Source organism: Tachyglossus aculeatus, chromosome X1 (genome assembly GCF_015852505.1).
Source record: "Tachyglossus aculeatus isolate mTacAcu1 chromosome X1, mTacAcu1.pri, whole genome shotgun sequence".
Classification (NCBI taxonomy): Eukaryota; Metazoa; Chordata; class Mammalia; order Monotremata; family Tachyglossidae; genus Tachyglossus; species Tachyglossus aculeatus.
In genome coordinates this window covers 78768324-78794142 of record NC_052101.1, presented here as the reverse complement: position 1 = coordinate 78794142, position 25819 = coordinate 78768324, and the positions used below count along the sequence as shown (strand labels likewise).

The following is a 25819-nucleotide window of genomic DNA, read 5'->3' as shown; positions in this document are numbered from 1 at the left end:
TTTGATTAACTAACACAACTTGTCTGCATTAGCAATTGGAGTAGATTTAAGTGTGCAGTGAGGATGTTGCTCACATGATCGGCATTAGCCGAATACCCTGCTAGCAGGTTATGAAACCAATTGATCCATATTCACACCAGACACTCATTTTCAGTGCAGTTAGTATATGGCACAGGCATGTCTTCTATACCTGTGTAGCGAAGTGTTCCCCAAGTAACACGTGGAAAGAAATTCTCACAGAGAAGGAATTTGCCCCAGAGTGAATTTTTTTCCCCTAAAAATCAACTGCCAAAACAATTCTTGCTCCCTTTAACAATTGTGGTAATTTGCAAAATCCTCTGTAAAAGCCATACAATTTTTTTTCAATTTCTGCAATCCAAGCAACACTGACAACAGAAAGCAGAAAGCTGATGTAAACACTGGGATGCCTCAAGAAACAGGATGTAGTCATTCTGGAGGAAATGTAATTCTCCCCTGGGTTTTGGATTTGACAGGTAGTTGATAAAATACCCCATTTTAATCAAATTAATCTGCTCCCTTTGTGGACCCCCTTACCTGAACTAGGCATTTCCCCAGTAGCCATTTCAATCATGCAATATTTTGTTGCATGATTGAAATTGCTCTATGCTTTCCCAAAAAAACTACCATAAGCATACAGAAAGATTACAAATTTTGTGCAGTGGTATTGTTGAAGTTCTTGCAGTATTATGCAGCATCTGAGGGTTTTGTAATAGGTCTGCATTTCAAAGCAAGTTTACAGTGCAAAATAAGCAAAAGGCTCTATTCTGCCTCATGCATCGTCAATGAAATTGCCAGGTTAGGTTCCACTTCCAAAATGTTTTTTACTTGTGGCTGTTTGCATTCAAAGCAGAAAACAACCGCACTCAATTTTCAGACACTCGAGATAGTCTTCCACTGTAGTGCAGTAAAAGGACAAGTTTTAAAAAAATTAATGGCCAAATATAATATGCCAAGAGTAAATATGGCACATAAAATGATCCAATTGCCGGGTCGCTTTTTTTTCTCTGAACTATCCACACTTCAGAGAGCCTTCCTTTTACTCCTTGGTGGCTTATATATTCATCTTGAAGCACTGGGATTTGCGTATGTGATTGCAGTTGATGTTCATAGTAATTACACATGTAAATCTCTGGTATTCCAAGGTGGAAATATGGCCTTTTCAGTTTTCATGGTTTTACCTTAAAAATCAAAGACAGCATTTCATGTAATTTGATAGGATGCTGCCTGGGTCAAAATCACTAGAACATTCTGTTTTCTGCCATTTCGAGTATCAGTTTCCTTGAGCGACTAATTTGGGGCCTAGACTGCTGTACTAAAATTTGCTTTATGCTAGATTTAGACTACCATGTTGTGAGGTGAGGACTCTAGTGCTTACTGCACGTGTCACCTTTTTCCTCTCAATCAGATGTGAGTATTTAGGCTATTGATCAAATGTGCTGATTCGGGAGAGATCTGTCTGGTCTGTTCATTTAGATGATGAGGTAACCGTGGGGAAGTTCTATGCCACTTTCCTGATACAGGACTACTTTAGGAAATTCAAGAAACGCAAAGAACAAGGACTGGTGGGAAAATACCCTGCGAAGAACACCACAATTGCTCTACAGGTGAATTGGTTTTTATATTTCCACTAACCATTTTGCAAGCTTATTTGAAATACTAGGTAGCTGACTATTCATGATTGAGCAGAACCACAAGGATTTTATTTAACTGAGATACTTTGGGTCCTGCACACTCCACACAGTAAGAAATAGCCATGGGGACCGAGGTAAGTGCGATCAACTTCTTCCTTTCTTTGTTATTCCAACCCCCAATCCCCCCACCTCCCCACAATTAAGTTTAGCAGATTCACTACAGATGTAGAAGACCAGACCAGAAACTTCAGTTAATCAATGTTGAAGATGTCACTTGGGGGCTACCCTTTCCCTTTCCCTCTGTTGTTCTTCTACCCAAGATATTTTCCTCAAGTCAATGCACACACTAAAGTTCTGCTGCTATGGAGTGGTCTTTATACCTCCATAGACAACTGAGTAGTTTTGGCCACCAGTCGATCAACTTGTTCCCTGACTCAGGTGTTTTTGTTTTTTGTTTGTTTCTTAGCCACTGCCTATCAGTTTGTGGTTCATCCCAGTTACATCCATCACCCGTCTGTGTGTGTTCTGAGTGTGTCTGTCTCTGTCAAACTTTGATGAGAATGAGCTTGCTATTCCAAGACTGCTCATGCTTTTGAGTGAACCTCCGTCCTCCTTCCCTGTAGTGACTGTGTGTCCTTCTGAAACTTCTGTCGTATTCACAGTTGCCTAGGAGTTAAGGGATAGAGTGATGCAGCAGGGATCATCAGGCAATGTGAAGCATGCGGGGAAAACTCGAACAATAGTTCAGCAACCTCCCTGGCCTTTTGGGGAGGAGGTGAATATGGAGTGGGCCAGAAAAGCCAATAAGAAAAGAAAGGCCAGGGAGAGATGGATCACTAAGGGTAGGCTGAGGGAGAGATGAGGAGAGAAAAGAAGCAAAGATAGAGGAGCTAAGAACAAGTGAAAATGCACAGGAAAAGTAGTACTGTTGGCTTGTCCTTGTCACTAAGCGTTGGCAGTCTTTCTACAGTTTTCACACAAATAAAAGACTTTATAAATACAGTACATTTCGATCCATAGGTAAGGCAGTATGATTTGTGCTAGTGGTAGGAGGACTGTTTCAATTTTTTGGTTCAATTTTTTTTCTTGCTGTTTTTGCTTGGATTTAGTGATTCTGGTGAAGTCTCTCCTTTCTAATGACATTGGCAAGGTTCTAAAGGGAATGTAAAAAAAAATTTTCTTTCTAAAAGAAATTACCAGGGCTGCCGTGGATTTAAAAGTGATGCTTACCTCTAAGCAGTGCTTTACCTGTAGCCTTAAAATATGTGTTCATGATGGAAATATGACCTTCCAATGGTGTAGGCTCTCCTTTGTGGGAAAATTTGAGATTGATTATATCGTTTCCTTCTCTGGTACACAACCTTAGAGATAAATTTGTGAATTAAAGGTGAGTCTAAAAAGAGGGCCTCCATTTCATGGGATTTAGGGCAATAATGTCCTCACAGAGAATGCAGTGTCACTTACCTAGAAGATTGACAGTTCAAGGTGTGGGAGTTGGGGAAATTTTCATCTATAAGTTGGAAGACTTTAGCAACCCAGTTTTGAAGCTATTCTAATGAAGCTATTTGGAGATGTGCTGGGAAAAAATGGCTGAAAGATGACACTGATCAGATGATCTGATGGGGAATTCAGGTCTGTGAGCATTTCAGAGCTTTTTTTTTAATGTTGAGGGGAGCATAGAAGTCAAAAAATTACTGCTAGCAACCACTTGGATTTTTATGCTGTTTTGCTCATTCTTATCCCTTCCTATTGGGTTTTCTGTCAAACCCTGAAGCTGGAAACTAAGTTCATAAGGAATGTTTCAAGCCCTAGTACTTTGTCAAAATCACATAATTTAGTGCATTTAGTGCCAGGCTATGGATTTTTTTATAGTTTTGATTGGCATTGCTGATTGATCAAGGAGAAGAGTAATATGAGCTACACTAATAGTGGGAATCCTCGAGTTCTAACAGTTTAGTTGTTGGAAATGACCTTGTTGAACTTTCAAATGCCAGGGGTCTCTTCTTGATAACCTATATCCGACGTTTAGGCAAACATATTGGCTCCGTGTGTCAATGTACTCTTTTTTTTCCCCCTGTAAAACACTTAAGGGTAAAAGCCTAGGTAGGGTAACACTTTTATGGGTCCCAACACACAGCACTGGACTTGACTTTCCAGTTAGAATGATGCAGCAGATAGTGTTTTCTTTGTTTGTTTTATGATTTTGTAATCTGAAAAACAGTGGGCGCTCAGAACCCATTGCTAAATAGAGCTGTGGTTTGCCCTTAAGGCTTGTTGCATCTTGGCAGAAGGTCGGGTGATGCCAGAATATATATATATATATATATATATATATATATATATATATATATATATATATATTTGTATATATACAAACGTATTAGGGGTTATACATTTTTTGTACTGACATTATTAAGTTTTTGTTTTCTTATGGCATGGTTTATAGAGAGAACTAGTGCTATATTTATTCAGTGAAATTCAAATATATCCACTTAGGTCATGTCACTTATAAATGGTAACAGTATTCCACTAGAAATAGTCATAATATATTTTGAGCACAATCCAGAAAGCTCAGTTATGTTCATCACATAGATAGCAAAGTCTATTCATGCACGTTTTGATTTAGAAGCAGGCATTAAAATAAAGATTTTTTTGCCTCTTTGAAGGGTATAAATGATTTTTCAGAATCTAATTATTTCTTTGGCTTCCTCTACTTTGGAAATGACTCTAAAATGATTTGTCACTGAACATTCAATTAACAAGAAGTGGTGTTTCTTCAGTTGCACTTGCTGGAATATTACATCATCATGGAATATTTAAAGAATGCCATTGAATTGAGATGTGAGAAACTAACGATTGCTGTAATGGGGCCAAACATACCTATCCAGAAAAAAAAAAGCAAGTGAAAATTGGCATGAATTGCCTTAAAAAGTGAAATGAATTGGTTCCTAATAATAGCCAAATGAAATACACTCTCCATGGAGTATCTGATGACTGGCAGAGAAGAGTCAAGTGTGTGGTTGTGCCCAGTGTGAATGCTTTTGGGCACTCACAGTTGGGCCTGGGAATGTGTGGGTTTGTATGAATTTGGATCTGGCTGAAAAGATTTCTCTCCAGCTCTATAGAAATTCCAAATCCATTCCTTCAGGAATATCTTCCCACACTGTTGTTGGATGGATCCTGATAATATATAAGATGATCGATTTCTCTGTCCAGAATCTATCTTTATTCAAATCGAAACAACGGCTTTGTACTGTCATCAATTTGAAAAGAAATGGTGGCTAAAACATATAGTTAGGAGATGCAGCTCTACATTCCTTATAGTTCAACCTCTGTGAATATGGATGAGTGTGTAGTTTGCATTATTTTCATCATCATCATCAATAATACCACTCACTCTCTTGAGTCCCTAGGAACAAGAAGGGCAAAGAGAGAGGCATCAGATCTTTTTTTTTCTTTTTTTCTTTTTTTCCCTCACACCATGTCCTATTCAGTTTTATTCAGCATTTGCATAGCATTCATCGCTGTAGCACCTGGGATTCACAAGTTTCAGTGAGGAACAAAACATAAAAAGGAGCTTGGCTACGCAACTTCAAAAACATGCTGTCCCTTTCCCTGCAAATAACAATACTTTGCATTTTCTGTCGTATCTTCCATTCAAGGACCTGAATTAATTTAATCTCATGGCTAAGAAAAGAAAAGCAAATTCCAAAATCTGATAAGCATTTTTCCCCTTTAAAGTTTTTTTCTTCATCATCTGCAAATTTCCTTTCTTCAGAAGATGAGTGATCTGACTGGATCTGAGGAGTCTGGCCCAAATACCCAAGCATGGAGGCTGGTGGTTTAAATGAGTAGAAAATCTTTTTCTAAAGAAATATGAACTCAAAAGAGAGCTCTGGAGAAGGGCAGGATAGATTATATCTTTTGTACCTTAGGATAAGAACTTTTCAGTGAAGTTGGGTTTAAGGAGAAGCCTCATTGCTGACTGTGCAGAAAGCAGAATTTAAATAATGTGATTTAAAATATGCTCATGGCCAACAACAGTGATGTAGGCAGTCAGTGAAAATGCACATGGTCCAAAAGGCACCACATGAATCTCTGGAGTGGCTTGATGTGGCCTCATTAGCAGAAGATACTGAAACCCTGATAATGTCTGCTGAAGGAGGTAAATTTCCCAGAGAGAGAGGAAAATGGGAAGCAGCAGTGACATCTAGCAGACATCAATTCCATCCTCCTGTTTATAGCATCACCTTAGCTCCAAAATGTAGTAATTAAAAAAGCATGACCCCATCCAAAGACAAAGCAGGCATTTTTCATCTAAGAGGAAAGCAGATAATAAAAGGAGATTTCACTGGCTGATTCATTTGTTTCAGATGCTTGAACGGATGCTTTAAAGTTTTCTGCCTGAGCTACTGCAACAAACTCGTTAGCCGGAAGGCATTTGTGGCTAAGGCCTTGAAAGGGAGAAGGCTCAAGCGGGCCTATTTCTTCAGAAACGGCATTTCAGGAGAAACACAGAAAAAAACAAAACAAAACAAAAACATAAACCAGCCTGATCCCTTCCAAGGAAAGCACTCATCCGGGAGATGGGGAGCGGTGCTGCAGCGTCCGTCTGCGGGAGCCACATCCGCGAGGACTGCACATGGCAAGTCCTTTTAATTTTTGAAAAGGACTCTGCAAGGCTTACATGGCTTTGCCCTTAGCGCAGAGACCCAGGGAAAGAGAGAGGCAGCCAGCCTCCGAGAAAATGAACACAACCGAACTGCAGAAGGCTGGCTGGCCAGAAGGGGAAAAAAAAAAAAAGAGACGAAAAGATTGAACATATACCTGCCATGGGTGGGCAACGACTATTTTCTCAAGACGCTAGTCCCTAGTTTACTTGAATTCCCAAGACTCTTGGGCCACCCTGTCGTTGAGCTAAAAAAAAAGTTTTTGTTGACATAATTGCCATGATCTACAATCCATCCAGGATCATCCAACTTGCTGTAATGCATTTCAGTCAGTGTGACTCTTTAAGGAAAGAAAACTGACATCACACACGCCCACCAAAAAAAAAAAAGAAAAAAAAGCCAACCACCTCAGGTTTCATCTTAACTTCCACAGGAGTATCACGAGTATCACCACACTTAAACCTCATCCAGCATTTTATGTTTTTAGTCCCGTCTCAAAGCTTGTTCAACAGATGTTTCTTTTTAGGCAGTGTGGTTTAGTTCCAAGGACAATGGGAGTCAGGAAACCTGGGTTCTAGTCCCAGCTCCAGCACTCACTTGTTGTGTGATCTTGGGCAAGACACTTAACCTCTCTGTGCCTCAGTTTCCTCATCTATTAAATGGGGAGAAAAACATTGACCTACCTCACAGGGATGTTGTGAGGAATAGCTAACTAATGATTGTAAAGCACCTTGAAAATATAAATGCTTATTGATAATAATAACAACGTATGCCTGTTTAATACCATATCTTGGAAAAATCATTGCTTTTCTTTTAAGCCCTTTTCTGTCAGATACCAAGAAAAGGACAACTCCCCTTCTTAAAAGATTGAGCAAATAGCAAAGTTGCATCGCGTTCTAAATCAAAGGTACCATTCTGATTACAACTTCAGCTAACGAGGTTCTTAGGATTTTAATGTGAGGTTGTGCTGAGTATTTCTAAAGCATAATTCCTCGCCAGCAGCGGCAAAGCTGACATAAAAACAGAATTGTACTTTTGCCCCCAAGGATCATTCTTTGAAACAAAGAGCAGATTCCAAGATACTGCCAAAGGGATCTGTGCTTCTAAGCACAAGAGAATTTCCAGCAGCAAAAGGCAAAAGGGCTGAGTTCCTCACCCAAAGCCTCATTACTCATGTCAGGGAAAAAGGTCCGAGAAAGAGGAGTATAAACTCTGCATAGAAAAAAAAATGATGCTGGTCAGTTAACTCTGGTCCTATCCAACCAGTTTTATAAACCGTATAATCCATCACATGGTATACCAATGGAGTACAACTTGAAGCCATGTTATTCCTCTCTTAGGTGAATAACCATCTACTCTCCCTGAAGGAGATTGTATCATAAGGGACTATACATGTAAGGGCAAACTAAGCCAAATGGCCTCTAAATCAAGGAGAATAAAGATTTTACTAAGTTCTCACATGGGCATTAGGCTTGGGGGAAGAAGTAAAGCAGAGATTTGGGCATTCAGGAGCAATGAAACAGACATCTCGCCTCATCTTGCCTCAAACTTATATTTGATACCAGAGGGATTGAAAGGGACAGAGCTAAAAGTATCGGAAGGGGAAGGAGTGTACTAGCCTTAGTTAGAACAGTCCTGGGGAGTAGAAGAGTGCTCTAAAAATTCTGCCAGCCCATGTTTGGCAATGCAGTGTGATTTGGAAGGTGCTTTCACTTCTCAACATAATGCCAGATTTTTGACAGCAGTAAAATGTTCTGATCTTATAGTCCCAAACTGAAATCTGATTGCTGCCTTAAAAGTACTGACTTAGTCTCCTTTGGCTCCTTTCAAATGCCATAACCTGGGGTGTATTTTCCATGCTATGCTCTGGTAAGGAGAATATTAAAGCTGAGAGAGAGAGAGAGAGAGAGAGAGAGAGAGAGAGAGAGAGAGAGTGTGTGTGTGTGTGTGTGTGTGTGTGTGTGTGTCGTCAGTAGATCAATTCAACAGGCAAGGTGAATTTCAGTGAAACTGCTGTCTAGTGTGATCCCCAAATTGCCTTGCCTTGACCTCAAAGGAAGAGTTATCTCTCTTTATGACCCAAGCCATGATAAAACACTTTTCTATACTTTGGTGTTCTTCAGTAGAAAGGCATTATACAGAAACAACAGTTATATTATTTAATGTATGGGTCATACTTCATGGTCTTTTAAGATAAATCACTTAAAACAATAGAAGAAGAAGGCTCAACCTCCCAGCTAGGGCTCTGAATTTTTTGATGGGGGAAAAGAAAAATCAGAATTCTGAGTTTCAGTTGGGTCATCTTAGGTTTCTAGGGAGTTAGTGCAGCATAGCCATCCCAAAAACAATGCAAAGAAAATCTGGAATCCTATTCTCTTCCTGCCTTCTAAGTGATGTGAGCTGAGTAAATTCAGGAAAAGTCGTTGCTTCATTGGAACTTGGTTAAAGTTTAAGTGTAGGCAATCCTTGGACTCTTTTAAGAACTGGAAACAGAATACTGTTTTTGTAGTACATCTTTGGATTTTGTAGTGTCTGAGTTTCACATACATGCACACACATGGCATTCTCACCCAGCTTGGACCTTCTCATCTACAATGCCTCAAAATCCAACGTGTAAAACCCAATACACTAATTTAAGTGCATTGGATACAAGGAAGGATGTTGGCAGTTATGCTTGAATTGACATGGGGTTTCTGATTGCGACTACTATACTGAAAAAAAGTCTTCATCCAATGAAGAAATTTCTGGGGAAAGAAATGTTATTTCCAGCTTTTTGAAAGGTGAACGTACACAAAATATAAAGCAAAAGAGATCCAAGTAACATACTACCAAAAAACAAAAACAAAAAAAACCTGTTTTGTTTTTTGCATTTGACTACTTTTTACACAACCTTTGAGCAGCTCATCTCCACCTAAAAGCATAATTCTAGTATCAACATCAACATGAGGTGGTTAGGTCTCCAACATACTAAGTTGATGATTTCTGTACTGTACCTGTATATCTGTCGCCTCTTTATCACTAGCTGTCTAAATGTGTTCCATTTTCTGTGTCCCATGGAAAGCTGCCATTAGGATATGAGGATTAGGTAGAGATGCTCTTGAAAAAAGTACAGAAGATTTTGGAACATTCAGAGCGGAGCAAGAATTAGCAGTTCAAGAAAGAAATGCAGAAGAAGGATCAGAGATAGAGTCGTTGTTTTTAGATGACTTTGAAGAATGCTAGCAAAGCTGAAGAAATGGTGGTGGCACATTTTTAAGATTGGGGAGTTCTAGGCAATAAAATAACTCTATTTTTCAATGCAGGGGAAGCTTCAGAACAAAAGGTGTGTTGTCCTGCAATATATAATGCCTAAAAGGACACCCCTGCCAATAACTGGGCAAAGCCTCCAATACTGCCACCACCTTGTATCACACACCATTATTCATAATATAAGGGGTAATTGAACTTTAGCCCAAAGTTCAGCCCTTCTTCCCTTTCCTTCTTCTCCTTCCTTTTCTTCCTCTTTCTTGAAGATAGTCTATTTTTGTAGTCAAAAGTAAGTCCTTCAGATAGTGCTGATGGGATGGCCCTTGCCAGCTAATTGAGTGGGAGGAGAGGAGAACTGGAGATCATGGAGAAGTGGTTGTCCTTGACCTAGGTTCCTTATTTCTCCTGGCCCAATTCTTTGGCATAAACACTACATCACTGTGGAAACAAAAATTGGTAGAGTACTGAGGAATATTTGGGAAACTGTTTTATTGCTGCTGGCTTAAAAAATTGAGGATGTTCACACAGCTGGTCATCAGAAATCTGAGTAGAACACAGCTCATTGCTGCATAGTCCTGTGGTCTGTTTATACCTCCAGCTTCTGGTATTACAAACCACAACCAAGGATTAAATTGAGGCAAAAAAAGAAACTCTGCAGAATTCATTTGCTGATGGAATGTGCTGAGGAAAATAGACACACTTTTTTCTAACAGCTTCCTGCATCTTTACATGTGGAGTCTCAAAACCAAAATTTCAGTTGACTTATGAAGTTGAGCCAACACAAAAGATTGTAAGCATAATTGAAGCCTTAATAGTCAGTAAACATTTCAGTATGGGTGGAAATTAGTATTGATGACTAACAATGGTGGCATTGCTTGTAAAAGAGCTTAGTGGAGCATTAATGATTCTAATTATTTATATCTAACACTTGGATGTGATTCATTCTGTGAAAAAAAAATGCAGTGACATTTTCCCCAGAGGGATAATGTTTGTGAAATGTAGAGCATCCGAGTATATGGTTTTTGTGAGTATGTGTATGCTGATTTATAAATGAGCTGGTATATTCCCCAAATAATTTAATCTCAAATTCTTTCTTTTGGTAAAGCTGACAGATTTTTGCTATAATGGCTGTTAGTACCTTTAAGTGGGTATATGCTGAAACCTACCAAAGGGTTAATTTGGCATACAACTCCAGTTTAATTGGGTTACCATGTTCAGTACAAGCCCACAGCCAAGCTTAGCTGGATGAAGTCTGGCTTTGAAAGAAGTATGCTCTTTCTTTGAGTCTAGGGCAGTGTACTGAAGATTGGGGATACAATTACAAAGGGTTCTGTGAAGATGAATAATCTGACTGAATCAAGACTTGAATATTGCATTTCATATGTGCACTGCTACAGTGTAGGTCCCTGTTTTCCTGGCATTTTTGTATGGTTTTTAATGTGTGAACTATCAACTGGACAATGTTTTTTCCCTTTTACTGGCTTAGTAAACAGCTTAAACATTAGTAATTTTCCAAGGTTTAACTTCATTTATAAAGCCTACAGGTAGGTGCAATTTTTAAAAGCATAAAGGTAGGTAAAAATGAATATCTGTGGAGTAAATAAATGTTTGTATTTGATCTCAAAAGATTACAATATCCTGTTGTTGTCAAAGAATATTTAACAAGGTTTTTGGTTATCTGGCCATCTAGAAAAGATAAATGTCTATTAAAATTCAAGGAAATGGTGGTTTCCAAAAGTTAAAACAGCTTCTTGTAGAAAAGTGTTGGATGAATTTCATGTAGAAATGTATGGGAACATCTGCCTGAAATGAATCTTGAAGTAATGGTTTAATAATTCAAAGCATCAGGCATCTTTGAAATGGAATGATCATGTCTGTATATTACATGGAAACTGTTAATATCTTAAAAAAACATCATGATACTGTGATGTATGTGAAATTTTATTTTTATTGGCTTTTATTTTTGTATTTTGGTTAACTTGTGAGTTGAAACCACGTTTTGAATTGACTGATGTTTTGCTGGTAGAGATAGATGCACATGAAAAGACAGGATGATTACGTAGATTATGAAGCTTTGTTTGGGGAAAAATAGGGGGGTTTTAGGTCTGCATAAAAAAATTAGAACAATGTGCTCTAAGTAATAAGCTGATCATCTGAATTTCATAGAATTGAAGTCATTCCATATAAAATTTGTGTATGTCTAAACTCTGGTATAAATGTGAAGTACTACTAGTATTTTAGTAATCCATATTTCTGGTATGTGCAATTTATCGTAAGCTTACTAACATTTCAATGAATAAATTACTATTCAGATTTTTAATTAGAATTCCTCAATTTCTACTCTGTTGAATGTCTTCTCTCCTCCCATTGCCCCTCCCCAAGCCTCCCCTCCCCCACCATTAAATAATTGGTTATTAATCCAAGACCATTTGAAATAGCCAAGTTTAAATACATCCAGTATCTTTAAAGATCTATTTTACTCCAGCATAGGAAAACAAAAATTGGTATATTCTTTTTGTTTTCCACAGGGAGTTTTTTCCTGTTCTTTCTTCCTATTTGGGTAGGATTTTCCCAGAGTTTCCTGAGTGATACAGTTGTAATTCAACATTATGTTTCTATTGTGGTGATGGTTCAGTTCCCAGTTACACTTCATTAATGATCTATGTTGACTTGAGCAAATTGTAGGACCTCTTATGACTCATAATGCGCAGATGAATTGGATTATCATGTCAATTTAGTTGTAATCTTGCCTATTATTGAAACAAATAAGACCGCCTTGTTCTTATTGTGCAATTATATTCTTAATCACCCAGTGTGTTTATAGTGAAATGCTAACCAACCAGCATAGAACTCTGTCAAAAAATCATCCAAATAAATAACTTTCAATTTCAAACATTATTTTTCAATGTAGCACAGTGAGTTGAATTACAGTGAGCACAATGGATTTTTATCTATTTTTAATCTCAATAAATTTCAAAGGGAATACCAGTCCTGTTCCATCACCTGCAGTCATTAATAATTTAATAATGATGAAAGTTTGATTAGTTAATTGTAACAGATGTTGATTCCTCTGGAGATAAAATAGCAAGTAGCTCAAATTTGCATATTTTGGGGGGTGGGGAGGTCTTCTGATCTGTGAGTCTTTCCTGCAGTACATGAAAAACTAAACCACAATTTCAATAAATGCCTCTTGGAAACTTCAGAATTTTTTTTAATCCAAGCTGCACTTCTGTTACAAAAGAATTTGCTGTAGCAGATGGGAGTACATTATAGTTCTATGTGCAAAGCAGGAGTCAACCACATTAAAATGATTTTCTGACCCCAGATCTGCTAACAGGATCATCTTGTATCCAGTAAAATGTGTATGTATCATGACGGCAATCTTCTTTAAGAAAGGGCATGAGTATGATATATAGCATTGGAGGCATATGCTTTGTAAAGTTTTGCCTTAAAGTTTTGGAATTTCTATTTCTGCTTGTGTTTATACCTTTGTTTCACTTGCTATGTGAGAGCTTCCGATTCTCGAAAACTTCAAGCTGTAACTCCTGCCAGTCTTTTATCCCCTGTGATTCACAAAATGGAAAGGGCTTGTGATCCATCCGTCAAATAATTTCCAAGCCTGTCTTAGCCTGATACACTTCCTAACAGGGTAGTGCTGGAAACAGATCCCTAATTAGGAATGGACAGTTTCAGTAAAGTAGGAGAGCTTCAGCAATGGAGTCTGCACTTTTACATGTTCCTGTGCAATTTCATGTTAAAATCCAAACTTCTGGCAAGGGTGGGGGAATAAGGAGAGAGGGAAAGTAAAGAAGCTTCTTCAGTAAGACTGAATTTCAAGAGTACACACTGCTGCTGGACAGCAGCTCTGCATGTGTGTGGTATGGAGGCGCAATGCTTCCCCTCACTTGGTGTGGCATTACTGGGCATGGTCAGTGCATGAACAGTGCATGTTCTGTGTGTCTTGATCTCGTTGATCTGTACTACATTATTTTGTCTTGTCCAGTTTTGATGCAAGAATTGGAATAACTTCCTCCCAGATCTGCCATTTTGCTTAGTTTTCATTTGTACACTGTACTGGGATTGGGAACCTTGGATTCAAATCCAGAGTTCTGAAATAATATCTCTTGAGATTTCCACCCTTGAAATTCTGGCATGTTACAGCTATCTAGCCTTAGATGAGGGTGTGTGTGAGTGAGTGTGGGTGTGGTAGACAGATCAAAGAGCCTTGAGAGAGGGACACAGGTAGGAAAACTGTTCCAGCAGTGGGTGACCATTGAAGGGTTGAAGTTGGGGCAAATGCAAGCACTTCAAGATCATAACCTCCCACAGAACATCACTTTTTTTTCTCTCAGAATTGGTTACAGAAATGTATTATTAGTTAATGCCAGATTCTCTCTCCCCTTTTCCTTCCCTTTTCTTCTCCCATAACTATCCACCACACCTTTCAAGGAGGTAGTCTAAAACACCACACCTTGATTTGGTGCAACAAGTCAGGAAAGACTAAATATGGGTTCTCAGAATCTCAAGCAGGGTCAAATTGTAATCAGCTACATCCTGCACGCTAGCATCTTTCTGATTAGAGTAAGAGCTTGGTGAAGAATCGGGTGAAGAAACAAGGTTCAGAAGTCCCGATGTACCAATCACAATGTGCAGGCTTGTATAACACAGTAAGAAAAGTCACTTGGCCTTTTTCTTTGATCTGTGCTATCTCCAGAGATATGAGGATCAAATTCAATTTGATTGTGGTTTTGAAGATTTTGGCTAACCCACGTAAGTTCTAGTGACACATGAGGACTATACCCTGGGCGCATGCAGTTACCGCTTTCTTGCTCTGAGTGTGAAGGTTGATTGCGGATTGTCATATGAACCTATCCTTTCATTTGCTTTACAACAGATACAATGCCTATGACATCTAATGGTCACACTGTTAAAACCCATTGCCAATTTGTCGATTTACTTCTCTAGCACTGTCTTCTAGGCTTTCTCCTCCCTGGAATTAGTCCAAGCTTCACCTCTTAGGTTAGCAAGGAACCTTCCTGTGGAATATGTGGGGCCTGGGGAGGTTTTCTCCAGCTAAGAGATCACTGGGTCCTTCTGGAGAGATTGCATTTTGACCGAAGTGTGTCTTCTAAGGAAATCTTTTATTTTTTATGCATTCATGAATTCCAAAGAACAGGCTACCTAATTTAAACTTTATAAAAAGCTACCTGTGTCCTGGACTACTCTCTGTTGAGGCAAATTGAGTGTGAGTGATTTGAGCCACGCTATGTGTTCCAGCCTCTTGAATGGTGCTGATATGGAAAGCTCTTTCATTTTGTTCCCCAGATGCTCCCTCGTATATTTCTTTGTGTCAGAGCACCTTTAGTTGTGCATTTACATTCATAGCAGCCTTCCTCATGTTTGCCTTTCCAAAGAGCTCCCTCTACTTAAAAAAAAAAAAACAAAAAAAAAACGGTAACCTGCCTGAGCTTGAGGGACTAGGCTATCTAACATGTTCTGCTGTTCTCATTGATTTAGGCGGGATTAAGGACACTTCATGATATTGGGCCAGAAATTCGTCGAGCTATATCATGTGATTTGCAAGATGATGAACCTGAGGAAAATAATCCAGAGGAAGAGGAAGATGTATTCAAAGTAATTATTGAAAACATAGCTGCACACTGTCCATTTGGAAATAGTGGGGTAGTAGCCAAATTTTGTGACTTATCAATAGCTTAACTATAGCTCTGAGTCTGCAAAACTCTCCTGAATAATGATTCAGTAAACTAGATAGGCACATATGTGTTCAGATGGAAATACATTTGAAAAGTTCAGAATACAAGATTTCTTATACCACTCCTGCTTAGCTCCAATGACTTGTTTGGAGTATCATATCCCACACATAGTTCCCTTATCCACTTTTGCCTGTGTGCACCCAAACCAGTGCAATCTGTCATTTCATTTCAGTCACTTCCCTGGACCTCTGCCAGTCACCATAATGGTTTAAAGCACAGTGACCACGTCCATTTTCACCTCATCTAGGGTTGCCAACCCTCCCAAATTCAAATCATTTGAGAATCCAGTTTCTGCAGTAATGAATGCCACAACACACGTGCCCATGTTCTGAATGTTGGTAACCCTCCACTCATCCCAAGGGATAGCATTAACTATCCCAGTGTAAAATATACACATTAACTTGGAGTTTTCAGACACTCATAAATTGTTTGTTCATAGGTGTCCTGTATATCTTTCATAGATTAGATTTTCTTGTAACAAACCTAACGTGGCTCGCCTGCCTCTAATGCATTGTTAAATTACCTGGTATTGTCTCCCATTATTTTGCAGAGAAATGGTGCTCTATTTGGAAACCATGTCAATCATGTTAATAGTGATAGGAGAGATTCCCTTCAGCAGACCAATACCACCCACCGTCCCCTGCATGTCCAAAGGCCTTCAATTCCATCTGCAAGTGATACTGAGAAACCAATGTTTCCTTCAGCAGGAAATTCCGTGTATCATTACCATCATAATCATAATTCCATAGGAAAACAAGTTCCCAACTCAACAAATGCCAATCTCAATAATGCCAATATGTCCAAAGTTGCTAATGGAAAGCACCCCAGCATTGGAAATCTTGAGCATGTGTCTGAAAATGGGTATCATTTACACCACAAGCATGACCATGAGACTCAAAGAAGGTCAAGTCTTAAAAGGTAACCTTTAATGTGTTTGCATTTGGTAACTTAGGTAACTAGAGCATGTCTGATCTGATTGATTGGCACTTTCTCTCAGTGTACTACTACATAAGGCAAATTCCTGGTAGGATTTGCAAGCATCACAGCTGTTAACTGAGATTTCCTCTTCCTAAAGAGATCTGGGAGTATATATTCAAAAGAAGAGAGATAATAAACTCTTGTTGTATATCCTGCTATTATTTCCTTTAAAAAAATTATACTTATATACCCTGAGACAAACATTGGCAAGGAACATAAAATCTGCATTTTTGAATTTTGATTGAAATATTTAACTTAATCTGATTAAACTGTTTTTCCCCTCCACATTTTATGCCTTTCCTGGATAGAACACGCTATTATGAAGCTTACATTAGGTACGTTCATTTTGCCCATGCCATGTCTAGTGTACAGTGGTGTTTGACAGGAACTGAATAGAAAAAAAATCTTCTAAACCAATTGGGAAGGCAGATGCAAAGAGGTGAAACAAGGAAACAGGCTGAATGAGAATCATATGTACTTTGGTTAATTTTAGGTACAAACTTCTGGTATGACCCCGGATGTATAAGGAGCAAGTGGCTGTTCAGATTTCAATGATGCACAATAAAATTATGTCTCAGCTATTACATCTAGTTGATACTATTGCTAGAGAAGTTGACTTGAGGCACAGATCTTTCTTGGGGATTCAGATGATGTCATTTAGCTGATTAAGTTTTGAATGCCAAGCGTATGATAGGATCTACAAACTAAGACGCATTCAATTCTGTCCCAGTAGCACAAATTTGGAAAGTCCAGAATCTCCCCAACTGCAAAAGAGAATTTGAAAAGTGCTTCCAAGGTAGTTTGGTCCCACTGGTTATTCTGTTCAAACTTTCATCGGGGTTTGATTTTACTGAGAATTTGGCATATCTGAACACATGGAAAACAGTTTCTTTTAAATTAGTCATTTTTAAAGCTGGGCCAATGAAAGGGGGATTGGCTGGCTGATAAAGAAGACAGTTTCGTGGCCCATAATGATTGGTGTTTTTACTGTTAATCAATGTTTAGAGTCCCGAAAGGGTACTGTTCAAGCAGTAGAACTAAACACAAGCTCTACCCATCAAGCTTGAAAGGCCTGGCTGCTTTGGGGACATACTCCAGTAGAGGTAGTATTGATCAATCATAGTAACAGGGAAGAGAGACCAAGATCTTCAAATCAGGTAACCTTCGAGTCCATATGTGTGTCATAAGTAACTAGGGCTCACAGGTAACTAGTTCAGGCAATGGAGATCATAACTCAAGACCCTGCTTTGCTGGCCGCAGGTCGGATTCTGGTGATGAACAGTTCCCTACGATTTGCTGTGAGGACCCCGAGGTACATGACTACTATAGCGATGACCGTTGTCTGGAAGAACAGGAATATTTCAGTGGAGTTGAATACTATGAGGAAGACTGCATGCTGTCAGAAAACAGGTGAGACTGTTTTCAGAATTTCAGAAGTAAAAGTCAGAGTTCTCCCATTGTGAGCTAAAAGCTATTAGACCCCCTTTTTGCTTGACACTCATAGAGCTCATTGTTTGCAATCTTATTCCCTGAAGATGGTGACACTAAATGGTGTTGGTCAGGTCTGCAGTCCTGGGCTGGCTCCCTGGTCTTTAGAGTTTCTTCCTTGTTGCTTGTTACAGCCCACAAACCCACTAGCCCTTTGGTTATAGTGAGCTTGCCTTCAGCTAGTAATTTCTCTTTTTACCTGTCTTAACCTCTCCGGGGACCTCTTGGCAATCTTTGGAATTTTATTTACCTCTTTTAGTTTTCATTCCTCCAGCTTGTATTCTCCTCAGGCCTCCCAGCCAGTATCTGATGGCAAAAGTAAGGAAAGTTTCTGGGGTATCCTTTGAGAAACTACCAAAGACCACCCTTGCAAAAAAAATAATTTGGTCTAAGAAAAACTTGTCTTTGGTCATAAAATGTGCATTTTTCACCCTGACATTGACTACTGCCATCCTTTTCCCCATCCAACCCATTTCCACATTATTAAGTTTTCTCCATCTGTAAGAGAACACCAACATCTGCTACATAGCAAATATACTCAGAGTTCTTTTCACTAAAACATTTTCACAAAAGTAAACCAAAAAGGGAGCCGAGGAACAGGGTGAGCAGTTTTTTAGGGCTACTACCTTATTTTCTAGTTTCTTTTAGGCCCTGAGCACATAGACTAGGGCTTATTTGGATGCTTGACTTAACCCTCTAAAACTACTGCTCCAGCTTTATGGATTTAACTAAAGCTTTGGTGCCCCTACAAGATAGCAGTGAATGGGAATGGAAGGATTGTTGTGTTGAAGGGTTCCATCAGTACTGACAGTAATCCTGCAGAATAGCATCTTCCTCAGGAATCTAGACCAGTTTTGATGAAGAGACAATTCTGGTACTAGAATCATAGGCACACTGTATGCAAGCTACAGGGGGCAGTGGGTGTCAGATGTTGGCATCCCTATGTCCACTACCTTCAGAGTCACCCACTGAGTTGAGAATTGGCTTTTCTACCTTTAACTGCAGTCAAAGCCCATATCAAATTGTCGGGGGAGTTCAGTGTGAGGGAAGTAACTGTAAGGCCGGAAAGAACCAAGAGCTGAGTACACTCAGGTTGTATCGGCTGCGGGCCCTCAATCTCCCTCTTCATTTATTTTTTACACCCAGGCAAGCATATAACTGCTGTGACAGATATCCAGGCAGTGACTCTGACTTTGAGAGACCAAGAGGCTATCATCACCCACATGGTTTCTCTGAAGAGGATGACTCATTGATCTGTTATGACTCAAAAAGATCACCGAGGAGACGCCTGCTACCTCCTACACCTACATGTGAGGCCTCTGGTTTTGTTTCAGTGTCTGGAGTCTTTCTTTATGCAAGTGTTGTATGTGCAAATCTGTGAACTGGAGGAGGTTACCAATCTATTCAGTTTTGTGAGGGAAGCTTCACCTCTCCTTCCACTTGCCCTGGGAGATTTTGTCTGTATTTTAGACCACACAATTGTCTGCTTCTCTTATGTGCCAGAATGGAAAAGTGACTAAACCACAGAATTGGTAAGCAAGGGAGAGTTGTATGAACTATTTCCTAGAAGATATTTAAGCACAAACTAGATATCTGGTCTAGTTTAGGGGCCAGTCTGCTAGGAGGCAGGGAAATAATCACTACTGTAATAGTGATGATGATCTTGATGATGGTATTTAAGTTCTTACTCTGTGCCAAGCACTGTACTAAGTGCTGGAATAGACACAAAACAATCAGTTTTGACAGTCCTTATCCCACGTGGGGTTCACAGTCTAAGCAGAAGGGAGAGGAGAACGAGTACTGAGTCCCCATTTTACAGATGAGGAAACTGAGGCACAGAGAAGTTAAGTTGCTTGCCCAAAGTCATGCAGTAGGCCAGTGGCAGAGCCAGAATCAGAGCTCAGGTCCTCTGGCTCCCAGTCCCATGACCTTTCCACTAGACCATGCTGCCTTCTCTAGTGAATGTACTGAATAGCTCTCCAACTAGCCTGAGGATTCTCTGATTTTATGCAACAATACTTTTGACTCTCTTCTGCAGTTACCTTATGGAACCCCTTAACCAAAAACTTCAAAAGGAATTAACACTGCCTGAGTTGGTGTAACACCACCGGAGTTGGTGTAACACCACCGGAGTTGGTGTTAAACTGAGCTCAAAGGACAATAATGTCTGCCTCAGGGCTCCCACTTCATTGTTCATACCTAGAGGTTTCCTATGTACTGTCTCCTTCCCTGATTTATAACCTAAGGACTTCGGATTTCAAAGCTTATATTTTAGATGCAGCAGAACAGAAAGCTGATTTTCCAAATTAAATGGAACTAAGACTACTCCTGATAAAGTTTGTTTACTGAATAAAAGTGGGTTTGATATCTCAGACAAGTGTCTGCCCAATTTGGTTCAGTTTTCCAAGCTAACCTAGTTGGTTTGGATTGTCAGCTTTCTTTTGAATTTGTTTTTTGCCATTTTCCCAGTTCAACAGATGTTAGCTGTGTGTATGTATGTGTGTCTGGGGCAGTGGGGTGGTGGTGTTTTGCTGGCTTGCAAAGCATACAGAGCTGGTTCTATGTACTATAAACAGATATAGAAAAAAGAGCAAGTGGACATCAAGGTAGTGTTTATTCAAGGGCTTGATTTGGATAGAAGATGGGGAGACTAATATTGTTATGGCTATCACACTTAGTTTGCTCTTCCCACAAAAATGCACTCGAACATAGGATCCCATAGCATTTTCCATGATAAATGTTTAATTTCTTCAGGCCCCCAAGCACATGCTACAAAAGACATTATTTCTGGTCCTTATAAATACTGTACGAGGTTGTGTATGGATGACACCAGGAGCTCTGTGCAATTTCTAAACTGGAGGATACATCTGTTCCCAAAGTGAGCTGTTTGGCCGAAACCGAACAGATTTTAAGTAAAATAATCTTTATTGGTGTCCCTTGTTTGCATTAAGTATGAAAGAAAGATACCTTCAGGAAAGGGTCTGTGACCAGCAACCATTAAGCCAAGAATTTCAGTGGGCACTGTTTATTGAGGGCCTACTTTGTACAGAGCCCAGGACAAGCACCGATGACTAGAAAAGGAGTAAACACCTTCCCCTTTCTCTGAATTAAGTTAACCCTGGACCACTTTTTCAAAACTCATATAGCCACAGAAATGTTTGTTGATTCTGTACACATGTACCTGGAGAACTTTTCTCCCTTCTTAGCTTTGTGCACTCTGTACCGTTCTTCAGGAGCTCAGAGAGCATCAGTGTGAAACCAACCATTCAAAGCTATTTTCACAGACATTTCCCCACAGGGCCAAAAAGGAAGAGAAAGGTGAGGTGAGGCAGAGGCCCTGAAATTTCATTTAGGCCTACTCTTTTTGGGGCCCAAGGACCAGTTTGTCTTTGCATAGCTGAATTGAATATTCTGATTTCCTAGCAAACCGGAGATCTTCCTTCAACTTTGAGTGCTTGCGCAGACAGAGCAGTCAAGATGAGATAACCCTTTCTCCTTCCTTCCACCATCGCACTGCCTTGCCACTGCATCTGATGCAGCAGCAGGTGAGTCATCCTGGTTCCCCTCTGGCCCCAACTTTGCCCCACACTGGTTTCCATGGCCCTCAGTCAGCTGGTCTTCGGCTTGGCCCTTGCTGGGGCGGTTCTAAGAGGTTGCGTGCACAGTGTCCTAGTGCATGGGGAGCACAAGTCTTGTGAGCCTGAAAATAGCACATTGAGAGGCCAAGACCATATTTGGTAAAAATGCTTTTCAAGAGTCTGTAGAGGCAGATTTAGAAAATATCTACATCTGGTTCCAGTAGCCAATATATCAAAGTCTTCTTTCAGGTTTGTTTTGTTTTGGGTTTTTGTTTTTTTTAGTAATTTTTCTCTTAGGCTCTATCCTCTTCTGGTTCTTTTCTTATACTCTCATTTGTTTCTCTTCATGCAATGGTTAAAGTCATCAAGGTACAATCAAAAAGGGGGAAGGAACTGAGGGTGCCCTTTTGAAAGTGTACACGGATGCCTTCCCAGTCAAGCAATCAATCAATCATATTTATTGAGCGTTTACTGTGTGCAGAGCACTGTACTAAGTGCTTGGGAAGTACAAGTTGGCAACATATAGAGACAGTCCCTACCCAACAGTGGGCTCATCAATCATAGCATTTATTAGATGCTTCCAATGGCTTAGTGGATAGAGCACAAGCCTGTGAATCAGAAGGTTATGGGTTCTAATCCCAACTCTGCCACTTGTCTGCTGTGCAACTTTAGGCAAGTCACTTTACTTCTCTGGGCCTCGGTACACTCATCTGTAAAATGGGGATTGAGACTGTGAACCCAACATGGGACAAGGACTGTGTCCAACCTGATTTGCTTGTATCTACCCCAGTGCTTAGTACAGTGCCCAGCCCATAGTAAGTGCTTAACACATGCCATAATCATCATCATTATTATTATTATTGTTGCAATATACAAATCACTGCACTAAGGGCTGGGGGGAATACCTGGACATTGACTCAGGAACAGTCCATAGCCAACAGTCAGCTCACCACCTGTAGTGGGGAGAGACAGATTAAAAAGGGAGAAAATGGCATGCTAAAAATCAACCTTTGCAAAATCAGGGATAATGCCCTTAGTTTGGTCCCCTCACCACTTCAGCCAGGCAAGGCCAAATTGCCACCACCTTCCTGATGTACCAAATAGGGAAAGGATGGAGGGGGCAAGAAGAGAAAAAGGGGAGAAGACAGGAATGAGTAGGAAGGGTTTGCAACCTCTGCTGCCTCTCACTGCCAACCTCCACTGACATCCTTCACTGCTTTCCTCTGCCACCTAGCCCCAGCCCTTTTGCTGCAGTCAGGCTGCCATTGCCCCATATTGCCCCAGCTTGCCACCATTACTGTCTGGTCCTAATGGTTCTAACTTAGCCAGGTGGCCGTGGTGAGCAGTGATAGAAGGTGCTGGGTGACCCTGAGGTTGGCCATGCTGATGGCAGCAGCAGCAATGGCTGGGTATCCCTTAAGCACTTTGATGCTCACCTCAGCTCCACAGAACTTTCAAAAATATCCTTATACCCTACTATTTCCCTTATCTGTGATATATTTTAATGTCTCTCTCCTCCCATAGACTATAAACTCCTTGTGGGCAAATCATGTCTACCAACTCTTTTGTCTTGCACTTTCCCAAGTGCTTAGTACAGTGCACTGCACACAAGTGCTCAATAAATACCATCAATTGATTGATTGATTGCTGTTCCAGCTAATCAGCTCAGTCTGGCCACCCCTTTCAGGGTCCTGCCTCAAGCCTGTCAGGATTCAAGACAGTACCCCAAAAATCAGAGAAGCAGCGTGGCTTAGTGGAAAGAGCACAGCCTTGGGAGTCAGAGGACATGGGTTCTAATCCCGGCTCTGACACTTGTCTGCTGTGTGACCTTGGGCAAGCCACTTAACTTCTCTGGGCCTCAGTTATGTAAAATGGGGATTAAGCATGTGAGCCCCAAGATTACCTTGTATCTACCCCAGTGCTTAGAACAGTGCTTGGCACATGGTAAGCACTTAACAAATACCATAATAATAATAAAATCTGTACAGTCCCTTGTACAGCAAGATATCTGGTCACCTTAGGTTTCTGCCTACCAGGAGTGGGACTTCATTCTTGTAGTAATAGGTAGAATATGTGTGTGTGTGTGTGTGTGTGTGTGTGTGTGCGTGCGCATGCGCGCTGGTGGGTGGGGGGATATCATGACCATCAAGCCTTCCTCCTCCTTCCCCTACCAGGCTTCAGAGTCTCAGTGTGGTGCGGACTCCGGACTGCGAGGTCCCAAGCCTCTGCTCACCTTCCATTCCTGCCCATGCCTTTTGTTTGACCCTTTTCAGCTCCCTGTCCATCTGTGCCTGGCTCTGCCGCTAATTTGTCATTTGTATAATCTTTCAGTACCTCAGTGTCCCCTCCTCTAAAGTGGGCCGAATGAAACTGATTTGTCCTTTAGAATTATGGTTAATAGCAAATACAATTGATGACTATTTGCAAAGCACTTTCTGTCCTGCTGTGTAAATATGAACTTTTGTCATTGATCACTTTTCTCGCATTTCCTCTACAATTCCTTGGAAACTGTAACCTGAAAGCTTTCCATGCAAATTGAATTTGCATATGATTATTCTTTGCTTATCACCTGTCATCTGATTCCACTCCTCGTTTTGGGGGAATTTTTTTCTTTTTTTGAAAGAGTAACTCTGGCAAGTGATCATTTTAAACAGATGATGATTTTTATAAGGAAAGAAGATACCACTAGGAGTCTAAATTCATTTTATTATTTGTTAATTTAACTTTGCTCTGTTTCCTTACCTCCTTTCTAAGCACTGCCATGTGCTGCCCTTAAAAACTGTGACTCACTGCAAATGGTAAAACTGTGTAATTCCATTTAGCGGGAAACTAAACTCAGTTAGTGTAGGCTTTAGCTATTAAATCTGAAGTCTCCCAATGTATTTCCTCTTCACTCAGGTCATGGCGGTTGCGGGCCTGGACTCTAGTAAAGCCCAGAAATACTCACCAAGTCATTCAACCCGATCGTGGGCCACCCCACCTGCCACCCCACCCTTCAGGGACCGGACTCCATACTATACACCTCTAATCCAAGTGGATCGTACAGACTCCTTTGAACAGATGAATGGAAGCCTGCCTTCTCTGCATCGGAGCTCCTGGTACACAGACGAGCCTGAGGTTTCCTATCGGACATTCACCCCAGCCAGTTTGACTGTCCCAAATGACTCTAGACATAAATATAGCGACAAGCAGAGAAGTGCAGACAGTTTAGTAGAAGCAGTGAGTATTATGTTTTTCAAAGCTAAAAGTCCTTGAGATAGTTGGATGCCAAATTTTGGTTTGGAGTTCACTGCAAAGATGATGCCAAAGCCACCATATTCTGATATGGTCTTTGACTAGAAACCCAGCCTTCGAGATTCACCTCTTTTTCATCCACAATCTCCAGTAAATGATTTCAGAATATCAGTCTGAGTGTATAATTCCGCCATTGGGTGTCCCGGGGTCACTGAAACTCTCTGAGTCTGTTTCCTCACCTGCGAAATGGGGTATTTATGCTCTTCCATGCTTGCTCCACAAGACACCTGGGGTTTCTGCTAAAGAAGCTCCAAGACCTTATCCCACAGTAATGCTATGCCCATTTCACACCAAAAATACGTGGGGGTTTTGAACCAGGTGACATTTAACTCTGATTCCTCCAATGAATTGTTTAGCAAACTCCGTGGGCAAGAACTAATTACGTTTCAACCCTCCCTAGTGCCTCGAAGGCATATTGTGGGATTGATTGATTGATTTGAACAGAGTGAGCCATTTTAATTTTCCTAAAGTGATGCATTTATCATCCTAGATATTACACTAAATATTATCCTACTTTCTTTGAAGGTACTAATATCTGAAGGCTTAGGACGGTACGCCAGGGACCCTAAATTTGTTTCTGCCACGAAACATGAAATAGCTGATGCTTGTGACATGACCATTGATGAAATGGAGAGTGCTGCAAGTAATCTTCTCAATGGAAACCTGAGCAATGGGGCCAACGGGGACATGTTCCCCCTTTTAAACAGACAAGACTACGAACTTCAAGACTTTGGTCCTGGGTATAGCGACGAAGAGCCTGACCCTGGTAGATATGAAGAGGACTTAGCTGATGAAATGATATGCATTACGACCTTATAGTATTTAGTGGGAGAAGAATTCTTGTGATTTTTACTCGTGGGCTAGTTGGGGGAGGTGGGGGTGGGGCTTAGTAGGATGAAGTATATGAGATTCTAGGCACTAGTTCAGCATAAATAACCAATCAGACTTTGGTATGAACGATGTCACACCTCAAGGAAGCCACACACTTGTTAATGAGCATATCTTTCCTGACTGGTGTAACACATCAGAGCTGCAGTAAGTCCTCTGTCAGAGCAGCTGGAATTTGTCCTTGGGAAAAGGCTTTTTTCATCCAAGCAAATTCTGCCCAGTTTGTAGAGGATAAGGGAAGGGTTCAGGAC

The 25819-nt window shown here is 40.4% G+C and overlaps 1 protein-coding gene across 1 annotated transcript in view; it reads left to right on the top strand.

Moving 5' to 3' along the window:
* The window catches only part of CACNA1D (calcium voltage-gated channel subunit alpha1 D), a 430516-nt gene extending 404927 nt beyond the window's left edge, over positions 1–25589 (top strand). The window contains exons 39-47 of the mRNA XM_038740776.1: positions 1495–1625; positions 15086–15202; positions 15893–16260; positions 16629–16655; positions 17581–17730; positions 18955–19118; positions 21232–21353; positions 24285–24605; positions 25206–25589. Coding sequence (XP_038596704.1) covers positions 1495–1625; positions 15086–15202; positions 15893–16260; positions 16629–16655; positions 17581–17730; positions 18955–19118; positions 21232–21353; positions 24285–24605; positions 25206–25499 — 1694 coding nt within the window. The 3' untranslated portion in view covers positions 25500–25589. The remainder of the gene's footprint in view (positions 1–1494; positions 1626–15085; positions 15203–15892; positions 16261–16628; positions 16656–17580; positions 17731–18954; positions 19119–21231; positions 21354–24284; positions 24606–25205) is intronic.
* The last annotated feature ends 230 nt before the right edge of the window (positions 25590–25819 follow it).